The sequence below is a fragment of the Anopheles funestus genome, chromosome 2RL (genome assembly GCF_943734845.2).
Source record: "Anopheles funestus chromosome 2RL, idAnoFuneDA-416_04, whole genome shotgun sequence".
NCBI lineage: Eukaryota > Metazoa > Arthropoda > Insecta > Diptera > Culicidae > Anopheles > Anopheles funestus.
This window is the reverse complement of record NC_064598.1, coordinates 19496087-19512406: the sequence shown is the minus strand read 5'-3', so window position 1 is coordinate 19512406 and position 16320 is coordinate 19496087. Positions and strand designations below refer to the sequence as shown.

At 39.3% G+C, this 16320-nt stretch overlaps 1 protein-coding gene across 14 annotated transcripts in view; it reads left to right on the top strand.

Moving 5' to 3' along the window:
- Positions 1 to 11002, top strand: part of LOC125763050 (putative uncharacterized protein DDB_G0291608) — a 54285-nt gene extending 43283 nt beyond the window's left edge. For 2 of the 14 annotated variants that reach the window (XM_049425808.1, XM_049425814.1), the window contains exons 2-9: positions 1640 to 2388; positions 6766 to 7042; positions 7114 to 8181; positions 8414 to 8563; positions 8641 to 9176; positions 9299 to 9504; positions 9582 to 9694; positions 9870 to 11002. In XM_049425808.1, the coding sequence (XP_049281765.1) occupies positions 2213 to 2388; positions 6766 to 7042; positions 7114 to 8181; positions 8414 to 8563; positions 8641 to 9176; positions 9299 to 9504; positions 9582 to 9694; positions 9870 to 9938 (2595 nt within the window). In that variant the 5' untranslated portion in view covers positions 1640 to 2212 and the 3' untranslated portion in view covers positions 9939 to 11002. The other 12 variants (XM_049425817.1, XM_049425816.1, XM_049425809.1 and 9 more) reach the window with 12 other exon arrangements.
- Positions 11003 to 16320: the final 5318 nt, after the last annotated feature.

The window sequence follows — 16320 nt, the reverse complement described above, 5'->3', positions numbered from 1 at the left end:
GTTGTCAGTTTTCGTGGTGCTGCTGGTGTGGACAGGTGACAAGTGTTGAGGAGTGCGCAAACATTGGAATGTGTTGTCTGAAGCTTACGATGAAAACGGTTATGTTGTTAGTTTGCTAGTCGGAATTCCTTCGAATTTGTGTCGTAAATGTTTTAGTATTTATTATGTGTACGGACGGTTCATCTTCATCGTTTCCGGGTTCAGATACTTGCAAGAATTGCAAGAAGCGAGGATATTTCTTGGTGGAAATTGTGAGTTGTTTATCTTCGCTTTATGTATATTGTGTTGATAAACAATTTCCCTCTAGTGGCATACATAATCTTGAAATGTTATCATTTTAGCTTCAAATTGTTTTTTTTTTTGGCTTGGGTCAGTAAAACCCTGAGCATATAACTAAACGCAACATTTATATTATCGATTCAAAAACCGGCAACGAGATAAGGATAAACTACCCCGTAAAAGTGCGTGCGTGTCTGTGTGTATGTTAAGGGATGTTTCTTTTTTTTTAAAAAAGGCACACAAACACACACAGTCATTTCCTTCAATTTTCTTTACGATCACTTGGTACCATCAACACACACCATCAAAGTAGTCGTGGGAAAAAGCGAATCTAATATCAGTATTAGTTGCTTTCTTGCGGCTTTTTCCGTTGGTTGTTTTTTTTTCTTTCTTCCTCGTTTGCTCTTCCATTTCACAACGTTTACCATTACGCTCATTTCTCTTTCGTGTGCTTTCGCTTCATGCTCTTGCGTAATAGAGTGCGCACCCTTCCCCAGGTGGAGGGAGATTGGTGTGGAGAGACACACATTTCTAGGGCGACCGTGTTTAGACGCCACATTCCACGTGAAATCGAAAGTCGCGATCCCTCGCGAAGTCGCGGAAACTGTCCGCCATTGTATGGGTGCGTACGGGGGCAATCCGTGAGCGAAACTTTTGAAGCTTCTCTCGCCTATACGCACATATCGAAGCAACCCGGGTCGCTCCCGGTTTTGGCGTTTGGTTTGGTTTGTAGCGGCACTGTAGTGGTGTGGTGCGTAGCAGTGAAAGCACATCATCAACGCCGGAACGCATGAGAAGAAGTGCGTTAACATACTTCACACTGTAGCATAAGCGAGTTTTTTTTCGTTACAGAACTGTCTAGACGTTAGTAAGCTAAGGTGACGTTAATATCATGTTTTACTCACAAATGTTTGTTTACTTTTCTTTGTTTCTTTTCTAGAGGCTGGATACACAGTAACGCTGCAAAGATAACGCAATCTGGCAAAAAACGGTTGAAGATGTGAAAGGGATGGCCCTAAATGTGACAATCACCATCAAAATGCTCTCGCGTTAATGCGGAACGGAACGAACGAATAGCGTGCGTGTATCGATGTGTTAGTGTATAGTGATATTTTGTTTTGCGAAGGAACCAGGACGAATGTCCTTTCGTGGACCGCGTCAAGATAATGGTTTTGCGATAGTAGTAGTGAGCGTTATTATTGTTTACACAGCACACTACGCACTCGTTTTGGGGGGGAGGGGAGAGTGCGTAAGTGACAACCATCTGGGATTATCATTTTAGCAATTAATGCTGTTTACCTGTGTGTGATCCGCGTGTGGGGTTGTGTCAGCAAAATAATTTTCTTACTTCTTTTGACAGCAGTCTGTGTCCTTTTCAGCAATTACTGTGTGTCATCAAGTGTAGCAAAAAATATACTACCTTCCTGTGTGCGGGTGTGTGTGTGTGGCAGTGGTGTTGAAAGAGGAAAATTAGTGTAAAATTTGTGTGTGTGTGTGGCCTAGTCGTCTAGAAAGCCTCCGTGTCGTTCTCGTCTTCGTCTAACCGTAAACCAAGTGATCATCCAATAGTGTATAAATACTACAGAAACGTCAAAGCAACAGACAGTTGCGCCGATGGCGCTACTGTAAACAAACACCAAGCAACACAGTAGTCGGGTCGAATTTCATTAGCAACGCAGTCTAAAATGGTGTAGCAGTTTTGAAGTTTGGCAGTAAGTAGTTACATCCGACGGTGTGATACGTACATTCCACGAGCTCGAATCTCGGAAACAGATAGCGAAGAACCGGGGTGGTCAACTGTGCCGGGGTTGTTGCGTGTGAAGTGATCGCAAATCCGGATAAATCATCAGTAGGAGAGAAGAAAAAAACAAACCCACATCCATCGCTTTCGTGGAAAAAATCGTCCCATCCTTCCACAGCACGCGCGAACGCGATGATGAATCCGAACCATTCCGGTGCGTCACGGCGCCCGTACTCACGCGGTGCCGTACCGCGCAACCGTTCGCGGATGCCGTTTTCACCGCACCATACGCATCATTCGAACCGGAACCATGGTGGACATAACCAGCCATGGTACAACAAGGATATGGAGAATAGCTTTAACTATGGGTAAGTTCGCTCGTTGTCCAGGTTAATGCTTCGTTTCCATGCTTGGTTTAGTATACTTGTCAAGGGTTTTCTTTCTTACCGCACAAGTGTAGTAGGCCATCTTTCTAGCATTATTATACGCGGGTTTGCATTGCTTTGCACACGAAACCCCTTCTAAACACAAAACACACAAACATACTGCAAACACACATACAGCGACATACACACACGTGTCCGAAATAATTCCGTGTGTGGTTCACTTAAAGCCTAGTTCGAAATAAATAGGAGAAGATCATATATTTTCGACTAAGAACACTTACAGTAAGGTTAAGGTCGCTCGGTAGAGGGTTATAACAATTATGGTGGCACAACTAGAGAATGGTATCGCATTTTGGGGCACACCATTATAAGATGGAAACTGTGTAAAATGGCTCATTCGCTATCCTTGTAGTTAGCTGTTTAACGCATGGAGTAAATATTAAAAGAAAACAAAAAAGAAACACTACAAATGCCCTTTTAATTTCATTCCAAACAAAACTAAATTATCATCCATTGCGACCTATACAATCGCATCCGAGCACACTGCATACGGATTTTAACTTTCTATATTGCAAACGTGTACAATCACCTTAATATGCTTCCATAAGCCACATATTTTCGAGTCATATTGTATTTTAAAATATTGTTTATCTGTGGATATTCATAATTAAAATTTCTTTTTTAAGATACGCAAATAATGCTTTATTAGAATAATTTATAAAAATAAACTGTATGACAAAAATATTTTAGCTGTAAATTGCATGAACTCTCTTATGTGTATTTACTCTTGTTAGGGCGCTGTTAGTTCTATAATCAGGAAAAAAAAGCTTAATTAATTAGCTATTTCTACCAATTCCAATTTTGCCGATGTTTGATACCATTCTCGCTAATGTGTTGTTGCCCCAAAGGGGCAGTATTTGCAATCGATCCAAAGCGAAGTGGATTTCGTTTTATTATCACATTTGCATTTGAATCTATTGCACATACTGCAGTTAATTGCATTGTTTGTGTTAGCGAAACATTAGAAGAAACCCCGGAACGGGACTCTTAGCCGGGGGTAAATTTGTTTTTTTTTAATCAAAACACCTGCAACTCTTCACACCTGCAACTGCCGTCCTGTCGGTTCCTCCAGTAAAACTAGTACCGCTCCTGCGATTTTTCTCTCAATTCCTTGTGTTTTTTTGTTTCGTTTCAAATGATACAAATTGTAAAATGTTGTGTAACGGCATCAGTGTTGCTACCACTCTTATTATTACATTTATTATTACTGTTATTGCTACTACTACTACTACTGCTACTACTACCACCACCATTATCAATTCTATTGTTATTGCGATGCATATTATTGTACTTGTTAGGCACTGTTGATCGGTGCTAGACATTAAACTGATGGTTGTTTAGTTTAGAAATTAACAATTTCACTCTTGTGTGAACGTTCTGCATTTGTTTTTATGTGTTTTGCTTCGAAATTATAATACCGGTTTTACTTAAAATCGGTTTGTTTAATTTTACACTTTTTTCCATTTTATGTTTTAATTTCTTTATTAGTATTTTAATGTTTTATAGCATTTTTTCTTATAATTAAAATTATTGTGCGTCATTTCAAGTTACAAGTTATATTTAATGCTGGTTAGAATAAATTAAAGCTATTTAATTGTTTTAATATTATCCATTACAATGTTTTAACGTTTGAACATGTACGTTTTTGCATTAAATGTAAATAAAAATGTTGAAGCAAGTGAAACGAAAATCTTGATTTTGTCGATTTTATTTATCATTTTGCTTAATGATTATGTTTCTCCAAAAAAAATCTAAAATACAACGTACGAAAGCCTCTTTCTTCAGTAACGTCTGCAAGCAGCACGTGCTTAAGTTCCATTTCTTGACTTATTCTAGTGATTGGGCCATTTCTTTCCATTATCATCGGTTTATATTATCTTACTAGTTATGATTCATGTTGCATTGGAAATACCAATTATCTTACTCCCGTATATAATGTGATGCGTTATATTTTTAGGGGCAAAATTTCAATGTTGGTGGTTTGTTATCCTACGCCGAAAAAAAGCGTGGGTCATAAACGTTGCTTGAGTTGCATAGAGATTAACATACGTTGAGCACACGCATCCAAACGCATTTGTTGCCGTGAAGGGTAGTTTTTATTCAACAGCAGCACTAATACCTCTACACACTGAGTTATATAGGAATTAAGAATTAAATTTACGCTAGTTGTGTTACGTGTTTTTCTTTATTGTTTTCTATAGCTACCTTGCCACTGCATTTACTGAACTGCAACAAGTACTTATGTTGCTACATTTGAAGGTTTAAACATAATTTGTTAGCTCCGCTGTTGTGGTTGCAAAGAGTTGTGCCATTTGTGATACAAAATCCTTTATCTGTTGGACACATAAACAATTATCGCTAGAGCCTGTTTAGTTGAAACAGTACTATTTTATACCAGAATTCAAGATGCATACATAATAATCTGTATACAATGTTTCTATTTACCACCTTTGTACCTTTATACTGATCGGTAATCTGTTGTGCTCGTTTGTTTCATTTAGCTTACATTTTTGGTTTACTATTTCATGTTCACATCCGTAAAAAACTACAAAAAAAGCTTCAAAATGCGTGTTTGTTAAGTACCAACATTTGTGTTCTGTACATGTTAATTTATACTTGATTTATAATCAAGAACGTATTTTCTCATCACATTGTTTATAGCAAATGTTGCAAGCATAAGATTTAGCTTGTAAAGTTTTTCATTACATAATACGGTCTAATTCAATTTATTTAGGATCTGACATCCTACATTTGAAATAGTTTGAGTCAAATAAAAAAAATAAAATTGCTATTAATTATATATTAATAAATTTTATGTTTAAATTTAACCTAGCTATTAAATATGCGTGGTAAATTAAATTCGCAAAATATTTAGTATTTCACAACAAACAGAGGAAAAATCGTGTAACGCCGTCTTAACCGGACGTCACGTGGTTAAGGAACGTAAAAAATTTTAAATTTCAACTTGTTTGTAATTTAGCGAAAAAATATAAAATTTCTCCAAATGTTTGTAGCATCGAAATCCATAAACCAAAAATGTCCATCGTTAATACACATAAATTACCGCAATGCATTTAATTCTTTGTATTTATCGTGCATCTACTGCTGTTACTTTCACCCACATGCTCATGTGCAAAACAAATGTAATGTATTTTATATCACAAATAGCTGTTTGATTAATAATTTATCGCAACTTTACATGGTTTTAAGAGTTTCCGTTGTGGTTTTTCCTCTACCCGCCCCTCCGATATAACGATTTCTTCTACATGTAGAGCAGTGCAGTGATTGTGTATTGTGTTATCGTTTGTACAAGTGCAAGAAAAATTACAAAAATAAATACAGACACACACACACAGCCATACACTTGTACACACAAATAGAAACATATTACATAAGCTTACCGTAATTGTAATTGTAAATTATATCATTTTAATTAATACATAATTGTTTTTAATTTTTTCTTCCGCATGCTTTTTGTCCTTTGTGGTAAATTTATTGCAAAAAAAATATATATATCAAACTGAACTGAAAATGAACTTCAAAACCAAAAAACTGATATGTACAACCTGCCACCATCACTACAACCCTACCACCAAATATTACCTTCTGCAATATACTACGTACTACTACTACTACTACTACTTCTACTACTAATAATCCAACCTTTGCTACTTCATCTTCAAATCAATACGCATCAAACATACTACGCTATCCGAATGTAAAACCGACCCACCTTACACACACCCACCCACACACCCATGTTATCGTCGCATTTATTTGGTTGAACTCCCTTGCCCTAATTCTGGTTTCTGTACCTTTTTTTCCCCCCCCTTAATGCTATCGATTTGCGAATACATGTTTCTCTGTATTACCGTTTTATCACTTACTACGCTCTTTATTAAATGCGAACTGTATTGCCTGGTTCTGTTTCTTTGAAACTGGTTGCAAAAACAATGCTTTAATTTTGTAACTTTCTCTTGTACAATATTACGATGATTGATTTGTAATTGTTGTATTGCCGTGCTTCATATTAACCCCTTGCACTTATTACATGTTGGGTTTTGTTTACCTTATTTCTTTTTTATTTGTTGTTATTTAAATGTCTTAATACGGGTGGTGATATACCAAACGTGATCATTTATTTTTCAACTGTGGTATCGGAAAAATCAAACAATCTCCCACCCCCCCCTAACAACACACTCGTGGGCGGATATACACGCACACCATCCGTTTCCTATATCCTTCCTTGCCAATGAAAAAAAAAACAAAACTAAACTCACACACACACACGCGCTGCAGTGACAATGGAAGTAGTCCCAAAGAATCATCCTTCACCTACACGTCCAAGTCCCCGCCGGTGCAGTTGCATTCCCCTCCTATAGCGGGCCGCCAAACGGCGGCAGCCCTACTCATGCCTTACGGTGCTGCTGACGATGGTAGTATTAATAATAGATCTCAACAAATTCTTAGAGCCGGCCCGAGCCACATTGACCGACACCGGATCAATATGGGCGGTAATAGTATGCAGGATCGCAACCGGCACACGATGAGTGCCTCCACGATCGATCGCCATTCGGTAAGTGTGCGGAACTGTTAGGAAAATCCCTGTTTTTAATGATTCCGTTTTTTTTCACCTTCCCTCCGTAGAATCACTTCGAGGGACCATCGAATTCGACGCGCGGTTCGGACCTGCACGGTGGTGACGCACGTTCGGTACTGTCGATGGACTCGATGCGTAACAGCCGGGATAACAATGGTGGTGCCCGGGAACGGTACAGTCCCCACTATCATTCCGGACCCGGTGGAAACGGATCCGGTCCGGCAGGCAGTGGCAATGGTAACCAATCGTCCTCACCTCCTTACTGCCCGGTGGATGGAATCGGTGGCAATGGTGGTGGCATCAAATCGGATAGTCCGTCGCGTAAGAGACGTCGTGTTTCGTCCCGGCTACCGAGCCAATCACCGCCCGCCGCCATCTGGGAGCATCGACGCTCGCCGCGCAATGGCGGTGGCATGATGTCGTTGATGGGAACGAGCGGTGGTAATGGTGGTGCGAACGGTGGTGGAAATGGTAGCAACAGTGGCATGGGAAATCATGCGATGAACGGACATCACAACCTGTCGTTGCAACAACAGCAGCAGCAACAGCAACAACAGCCACAATCATCGCAGAGCTCACAGCAACAGCAGCAGGTGCCACCGCAGCTACTCCATCGGGACCATCCTCAGCAGCAGCATCATCATCACCAACTGCACCATCATCATCATCACTCGCAACAGCAGCAGCAGCAGCAACAACAGCAACACCATCACTCGAACGGTGGTGGATCTCATTTGCATCCGGGTTCGGGTGGTAATCTGGCTGCTGCTATTATTTCGCAGCTCCAAACACACGCCCATCATCCGCAGGGAAGTCCACCGATTCGGCGACCACGCTTTCACCGGGAGCAACAGCAGCAGCAGCCACAGCAACAGCAGCAGCAGCAACCGCAACAACAACGTCCTTGGGAATCGCTGACGCAGGTATTCCAGCAGGCTCCGGCGGCACAGGCCCAGCACCAGCATCCGGCTTCATCACTGATGGTCGATATTAATCAGGTGCCAGTTAGCTTACCGCTTGGCCATCATCATGAACAGCTGTGGACGTACTCGGCCGGTCCACACATTTCGATCTGCTCCGGACATCCAGCTGCACCACATTTGCCACCATGTCAGGTAAGGATACTAGCATTCTAGCTGCAATTTCATTTGGACAACACTTTGAACAACAAGATTTGGTCCCTAAATATTCCTTCTCCGTAACTTCTTCATTTGTTGCGAAGGAACAGCCATTTTAATAGCCATAGAGTTAAACCTGAGTTGAGTACGGATTCGGAAATCGCCAGATATTATTCAATAAATACGAAAACAAAATTTAATTGAAATAAACGTTTTCTGTCGCACACAGGTTCATGGAGTTTATCCGCAACCGTTCGCTCAAACGTGTGGCATCGGAGGCCACTTCGGCAGCTATGCATCTTCTGCAGGACCGGCATTAGCCGTCCCACATCCACCACCGCATCAAGCACATTATCAGCATCCACATCTGGCGCAACAGGTGGGTCACTGAGAAATGAGAAAAAAGTCACTTTTCGCAATGTTCTTATTACTATTTGTTTTACCTCTTTTCTGCAGCGTACCGATGGTCTTTCGCTGGACGGGTTGGAGCATGCCGGTGCGTCACCGTTGCACCTGTCCCCGCTAACCACACACGCGCATCATCTGCACGGTGCGTCACCGCAGATGACGCAGCTGACCGCGGCGGCCCAACCGATCTACATCTCCACCGAGGTAAGTGCCGTGGGCAGTGAGGTGCCCCGTACGGGCGTCACACCCGCCGGAACACTGATCCCACTGATCGCGAACGTACCGCAGGGTCGCAACTATGAGATACTGCACCGGACGGTTCGCCGGGCGATCACGGCACCGCGGCGCAACTTTGCCCGCTTCCACTGGCCCGGTCCACCGCCGCCGCCACCACCACCACCACCGCCGGCCCATCACCAGCACCATCATCCGGGGCATCATCCGACCCATCACCATCGGCCACATGCTGCACCGCCGCCGGCCGCACTGCAGGCCCATCCGCAGCCACTCGGCCATCCACAGCCGGCCCACGTCACGCTCTCGGCCACGACGTCCGCCTACTCGGGCATTTTGCTGAACTTCCTGTAAGTGTGCAACCGGCGAGTTATCGATGGCTTTCGGGTCGTCTAAACGCCCGAAACCTTTTGTTTTTTTTTGCTGCCTTGCGGCACACACGCCATACGTCAATGCTCTAACACAAACCCAGACCCGTCCGATGTCCTTTCAGAGCGATGTTCCCGTTGTCTACGTACGGTCCACCGGATCTCAACTCACCGGATTCGAACGAAACGGAAAATTATGAAGCCCTGTTAAGCTTGGCCGAACGTCTTGGCGAGGCAAAACCGCGTGGTCTGGCGCGGCCCGAGATTGATCAGCTACCGAGCTATAAGTTTAATGCTGAAACTCATACCGGTAACGTACACAGTAGTAGTGCTTCTGTACCTGTAGCTTTATATGGCTGTACTAATGCCCATCTGGTTTTGTTTTAGGTGATCAAACATCGTGCGTGGTTTGTATGTGTGACTTCGAGGCCCGGCAGATTCTGCGAGTTCTGCCATGTTCGCATGAATTCCATGCTAAGTGTGTTGATAAATGGCTACGGGTAAGTATATTCATCCGTTCACAGATAGCACACTGTACAGTACGTAAATGTATGCAGCATGTACGGGGAAGGTTCATAATGACCTATTGCTGTGTTGGAGAATTAAGACCGTATTATAAGCGATATTCGATAAGTGCACTAAGTACTCTCTTTCACAATATTCCCTCTTTTGCAGTCCAATCGTACATGTCCAATTTGCCGTGGCAACGCATCGGAATACTTCGAAAGCAGCGAGGAGCAGTAAACGTTTTCCATGTAAAATCCCACAAAACGTAACCGGAAGTCAAGTGTTCTGGATACCACATTTCGGAACGTTGCCGTGAGTTACACGGAGATGTGCACAGTTGCGGTAAATAGTCGGGTATGACACATTTTGCAATAATCCTTCAATCCAAGTCTCAGTAATACATTCTGCCTCATCTGCAAAAATTAAGGTGAATTTTCGTGAAATCCAAAGCTTTTTGTTTATTAGGAGTGAAACAATACCTTATCAGCGTTCCATACATGAAATCGTTTAAGCGCCGTTTTACGCTTTAATAGTATACGTTTCCATTGTGCAAAATCGTTCCCTCCGGCCCCAGCCAGTACCGTACAGGAAACTTTAAGCAGTACGCAATTCGTAATCGTCTATTAGTTAGTTACATGCAACAAATGGATATTTTCATTAAAAAAATGGTTCTTGAAATGAATAGTAAGGAAGGTGCATGTATCAATGTTAGAGAGGAGAAAAAAGAGTTACAAACCATTTGAATTCATGTTTACGCTTATTCATAATTTGAAGCACATTATAGCTGCTTTCTGTCCATCGCAATCTTGTATATTTACTTCTTTTTTTGTTTCGTTAGAAAGAAGGAAATATTTACTGCTGGGACGTTTTGAAATGCTTTGTTTTTTTTTGCTAGCGGAAACTATATGAATGAAATATAACTTAATCTATGGAAAAAAGTAACAATGTTTATCACAAAGATAATTTAACAAAAAAAACGATAGAACACGAAATGATAATGCAGAAGCCATTTCGCAAACCACCCAAGAGCAATAATTCGAAAACAACAAACACAGCAACCAGCTCAGTCAACGTATACAAAAAAAAAACAAAACAATGTTTTCATAGGCCATAATATAATGTAGCGAATGGGAGCGAACTAATACTGCTAACTATGTATAGCATTACAAATATTAAAGGAAAACAAATGAACTCAAAAACAAACCAAACCACATATAAAAAAAACACACGCACACACGCATTTTATTCCATTAATAGAACCCTTCGTGATATAACACAATGGTCAATGATAGCAAAAGAAACCAATTTTTATAACAAGAAAAATAATTTTACTACAAGCTGAATATTGATTTTAACTTTGTTTTAATGTATTCTTTAAACTATTCTATCTCAGTTATTCTTTTAATCTACATCTAAAGCAAAAAGCTGCTTTGCTTTTTTATTATTATTATTTGAAATGATTCTATCTGTAAATATGATCATTTTATTGTTCAATTATCTGATCTAAACCCTTATCTAGGGGGAGTGTCGAGTTTAAATATGTGTGCCATGTGTGTGTGTGTGTATGTGGGGTTGGCTCGTATTTCGGATTATGTTGCCGTGATCAGTATAACCCGTACGCATCGTTCATCGATTGATGTAGCTACATTGCATGGTTGTGGTTTTATAATCAGCATTACTTATCGAAATACTTGATCAACGAAGTATGGAAAATGTTCGCCCAAGGCTGGCAAGGGGAACGCATCAATTAATTGTTAAAAAAAACATACGTAGGACCAATGCCATAATAGACACGATTCGCTACAGTCAATCATGCATTACTAGGCGGATGTTAGTAAAACTTTTACTTCGATCTAAACACTAACAAATCTCAGTACAGATAAATTTCAACCAGAGTTACCTTACGATTTGGGTTTTTGCGCATCGGTAGCATTTACTATTTGCAATAATATTCAGCATGAAACCTCCCTCTCCCCCCGTATAATAACTACCAAATGTTACGTTTTGCTAATGGAGCAAACGAGTTAGTAGTAAGCAGCGAATTAAGTTCTTAATGTTAGGTTATTCGGTTATTGTTTCCACCTGGTATGTATACGGTTTGAGCTTCATTATCGTTATTCCTTTGCACATGTTATGCAATGTATAGGAAACGTTTTAGGTTATGCTTATATTGCTTTTTTTCTTAACATTTATGGGTGCACGCGTATTGGAATTTAGAAAAGAACTGACTATTGAAAATCATTCCATATGTTACAGTTAAGGTTTATCAGTTTATCGAGTGGGAAACGATTTGCGACAAGTTTTCCCATCCGAATGTATTTTAACGGTAGTTTTTTTTCTTCTCTTGGTTTTGTCTTCATAACTCTACATTAGTTAATGCATTTTAAAAATTCTCCTTTATGTATGTTGCACCTTAGCAGCCATTTATATTAGGATAATTTTCGGTTTTTTTGGAAATCATGCGTTTTCGTTATAGTTTTTATGATCGCGCTAGCTGTTAATGCAGGCATTAAATTGACGCTAAAGCTATGTAACAATCATTTAAAAGCAATATTCTAGTTAGTTCCTGGCAGGGTTATATATATATATTTTTTTTTCTCTGGACCGCTTTAATGATCTCGAGTGTACGCACGTGCACGCGTTCGTGTGTGTGTTATAACAGTTGACAATGATAATTACTATTATCATCACTTTTGCAACCTACCTTTTCGACACGATTTTAAATGCCATACAGCTTTATTAAGATAGTAACGTAGTAGTTGTTGGTCCAGTTTCGTGTAGTATACTTGGGGTAACACATACGCTTCAATAACAAGCTCGTTCCGAGAGTAAAGTCTCACACGCTATCATCGGCTATAGGTATGGTATAAAAGCCTCAAAACATGGGTTTATTGATTAATTAGTTCCTGTTTCTAATATATTGCTTTAATTTTTCTGTGAGATTGCCTACTATAACTGAATCAGCGTGTATAAATCGGTTTTACAAACACACTTTTGATGATGGAATCTTTTTTCCGCTACAGAATCAAAATCAATTTTTCCCACCCTCCTTCCATGGTAGTTTTTAGTAGTTTTTTTTATTACTGTTGTTTTCCTAATGAATGCAAAACGAACGAAAAAGCGCTAAACCTATTGAATGTGATTTTGGTACAATATTAGCTTAGTGGAACGATAAATCGAACCGTTTGTATGTAATTTGTGTGCATGTGTGGTGAAGGAGAATTATGTTGAGGAAGAAAACAAAAAAAAAAAGAAAAAGAAAACATACACCTTTAAAAACGTGTAATAAAATCCGTCAGTTAGTGTAAAAGACAATTTAAATATGAAGGAAATGTTAAATGAGATACCATATTTCCTACGAGCGACACAATAATAGCAGACAAACAAAACAAACCGTCTGTACCGCGGAGTGTGTATTTGCAGGAAAACCTAAATATATCTAAAAACAATTATTCATAAGAAGACAATTACATTTTAAAACGGGATCAATGGATAGGTTTAATGAGAATCACGCTTATGATGCGCGCTTGTGATGGTTTTTCGTAATATGATCAGTTATACTAGATTTTCTTTTGCAAAAACAAAAATTCTAACCACCACACTCTGTTTGTTTAAAATACTAGCCTAACGAACAGTATAACAGTATAACAAATGAAATGTAATGAATGAAAAATGGTTTGGTTCGCTTGAGCAAAGTAGACTGTTTTAAGTCGGACTGTTTCTCCGGACAATATTTGCAACAACTTATTACAACTTTCGACAGCACAAATTCTACTGCTAGTAACACACTGTTGTTTGTAAAGTCGCAATCTTGTGCGATCTCCACCTATCGAAAACACACCACACTCTCTGCACGCTATATGTTGTAATATCGCCGCCTGTACCAGAACTGCCGAATGCGTAATTTCGTACGAATGTGGTGCGTGCGTGTATGATTGCGTACATTAACGGCCGCTTATCAGACGGCTTTCGTTATATGTTGAGTGTGAATGGATATGTTGAATGAGCGTGAGAAAAAATATTAACAAAGAACAAACAAAAAAAAAACAACGTTTAAGTAAACAAGGTAACAGCAAAGCATTATTGTGTGCCCCTCCTACATTCTGGACTGATCTTTATATATATACATATGATGAAAACAAAATGGTACATATTAATATACATTACTACGGTGTAAAGCAGAAAGTAGAACGATGCAAGCGGATGCAAGCGGAACGAATATGCAAATGGCGTGTGCGAAAAATATGCGTTAGAACCATATATCGAAAACTGCATCGTTCCATTGTTGTTTCTTTTTGTTGTTTTTAAATCCCCCATGCCCCCCCTCTCCCCCTGCGCGAAACATTCCACAGTATTGTCACTAACCCTTTGAAGCCAAATAGCGAAAAATGCATGTGAAATTTAATTACACCAAATAAAAAGAACAAACCACTGTGTGCAGGATTAAGTAATGCGCAAGCGCCATTAAGTAAACATGGGCCATCCTTTGTAATGGCATCTTATTAAAGAAATAAAACAGAACAAAATACAGAGAGAAAAAGCAAAACTTGTATGTGCGCAATCTTGCTGTAGTGCGTGTGTGTGTTTGTGTGTAGAGTGACGATTTTTAGTGGTTTCCATGTTGCGTATTGTGCGAAAAACGAGTAAAAATTATATATAAATCAAACACAAAGTAAAAGAAAAAAAAGAAAAAGAAAGTACATCCGCCCTGTTTAGTAGTCCGTAAAGGACGCCTTTATTGTTGCAATTAAGGCGCATAATAAGCGCCAGAGATAGCAGCACGAAAGTGTTGCCGCGTACCCCTTTAAACCATCGGGTTCCTCGATCGCGCTCACAGTATCTTGTATCTTCCTTACATTTTAACGATGTTCAATATTTATTAGTGAAATGCATTGGCCGTCAGTCAAATCAATAATCATGAGCCGAATGACGGTGCAGCCATGAACAAAACAGGACATATTTCGGAAGAAAATAAATAGTTGAAAAAAAACAGAAACATCCAAACACACAACCAAGTGCACTAGAGGGATGTACTGTGTTAGGGTAAGGGGTAAGAAAAAAAGAAAGGTAAATAATACAAAACACACACACACACTCAACAAAAAATTAAAATGCATTTTCGCTGCTGCTAGATGTGATAAACTTTAATGAAGAAAAGCAAACAATATATATATATAAATGAAACAAAAAAAAAACACAAAAACAAAACGAACAAAACAAAACCATTAACAAATAGTTTAGAATAATACCAAGATGTCCAAGAGCAGTGTGTGTTGCTAACAAAACAATAAAACTAAATAAACCACCATTGCAAATCTCTCTTTCTGGCTAACCTTACCGTACGCTGCTATTGCTACCGCCTCCCCCCCTCAAAATGTGCATGCAAGCTGTTTATAGTTATGTTCAATATTACTAAACTATTTGCCGTAGTGAATTATTTGAACTGTCGTAGCGAGCACGCACTTACTATTTGCTTCAAACCGTTTCTTAGTACATCCTGCCACTGAATATGACTCTTCTCGCCGTTACTCGTTAACAACACGGACCCATACAGAACACTCACACCTTCGTACAGGTTCTATGCATTCTTACTTCATCTCACAATGAACCCTTCAAATATTTGTGGTGTATTGTTTTTTCCTACAACTATGGTTGCAAGATTTTTCACCACATAACGCTCTATCGGAATTGCTATGCGAAACAACATTCACTGTTTGCGTCCGAATATTTTGCTACGATCAACAATCTGAAGATTAACTGCGCATCATACGATCACAGCTTTTATGCTTCGAGATCATTTTAGTCCCCACCTTCTTGTTGCACTTGTTTGTTTGATCGAACGTGATCGAACTGGCCTTTGTTCTTTGCAATTTAAATATATGACCACATTCATATCATGATGATGATCGGTCAGTATGGTAAAGCATCGGGTAAAATGTAAATAGCTTCGTTTGTGCAATACTCGAACGCTCTTAGTATCTGTAATGGTGTACAGCTACTTATCTTTTAGAACAATGCTTGGTGAACATTACAAATTTAACATAATATGTACACAGATCATAGATGAAACACACTTACAAAAAAGAAAAAAAACACGCATGGCAATAAAAGCGATAGTGGTGGATATTTCTTGTAGTAACAGATTTAATGAAAATGCTAACAAAACAAACCACACCAACACCTTTAGACGTGCTGTAAACTACAGAGCCTACCACCTCCCAGAGATGTTAATTTTAGTATTGATCGTACATAAAACGGCTTCTAAAACGATAAAAGCATATATAAAAAGCAGAAAGAGAAGAGGAAAAATTAGCAACCACAAAATAATAAATAAAAAAAACACTACATAAATGAAAGACACGGACGGACGGATGAAACAGTTTATGCCCATAGTAGTTAAACACTGTAATATATACATAAATATATATAAATATATATTTTGGGTGTGCCTTTTTATACATTGTACAATTTTGAATGTGGCCACGTAATAATTGTATTTTAAATTTAAAACCAAAATGGAAAACGGAAAGTAACATTAAACAGAGAAAAGAGAAAAAAAACTTCATCAAAAAACACTCAAAAAAGAGGAAAAAAAAACACAAAAAAAAGAACATTAATA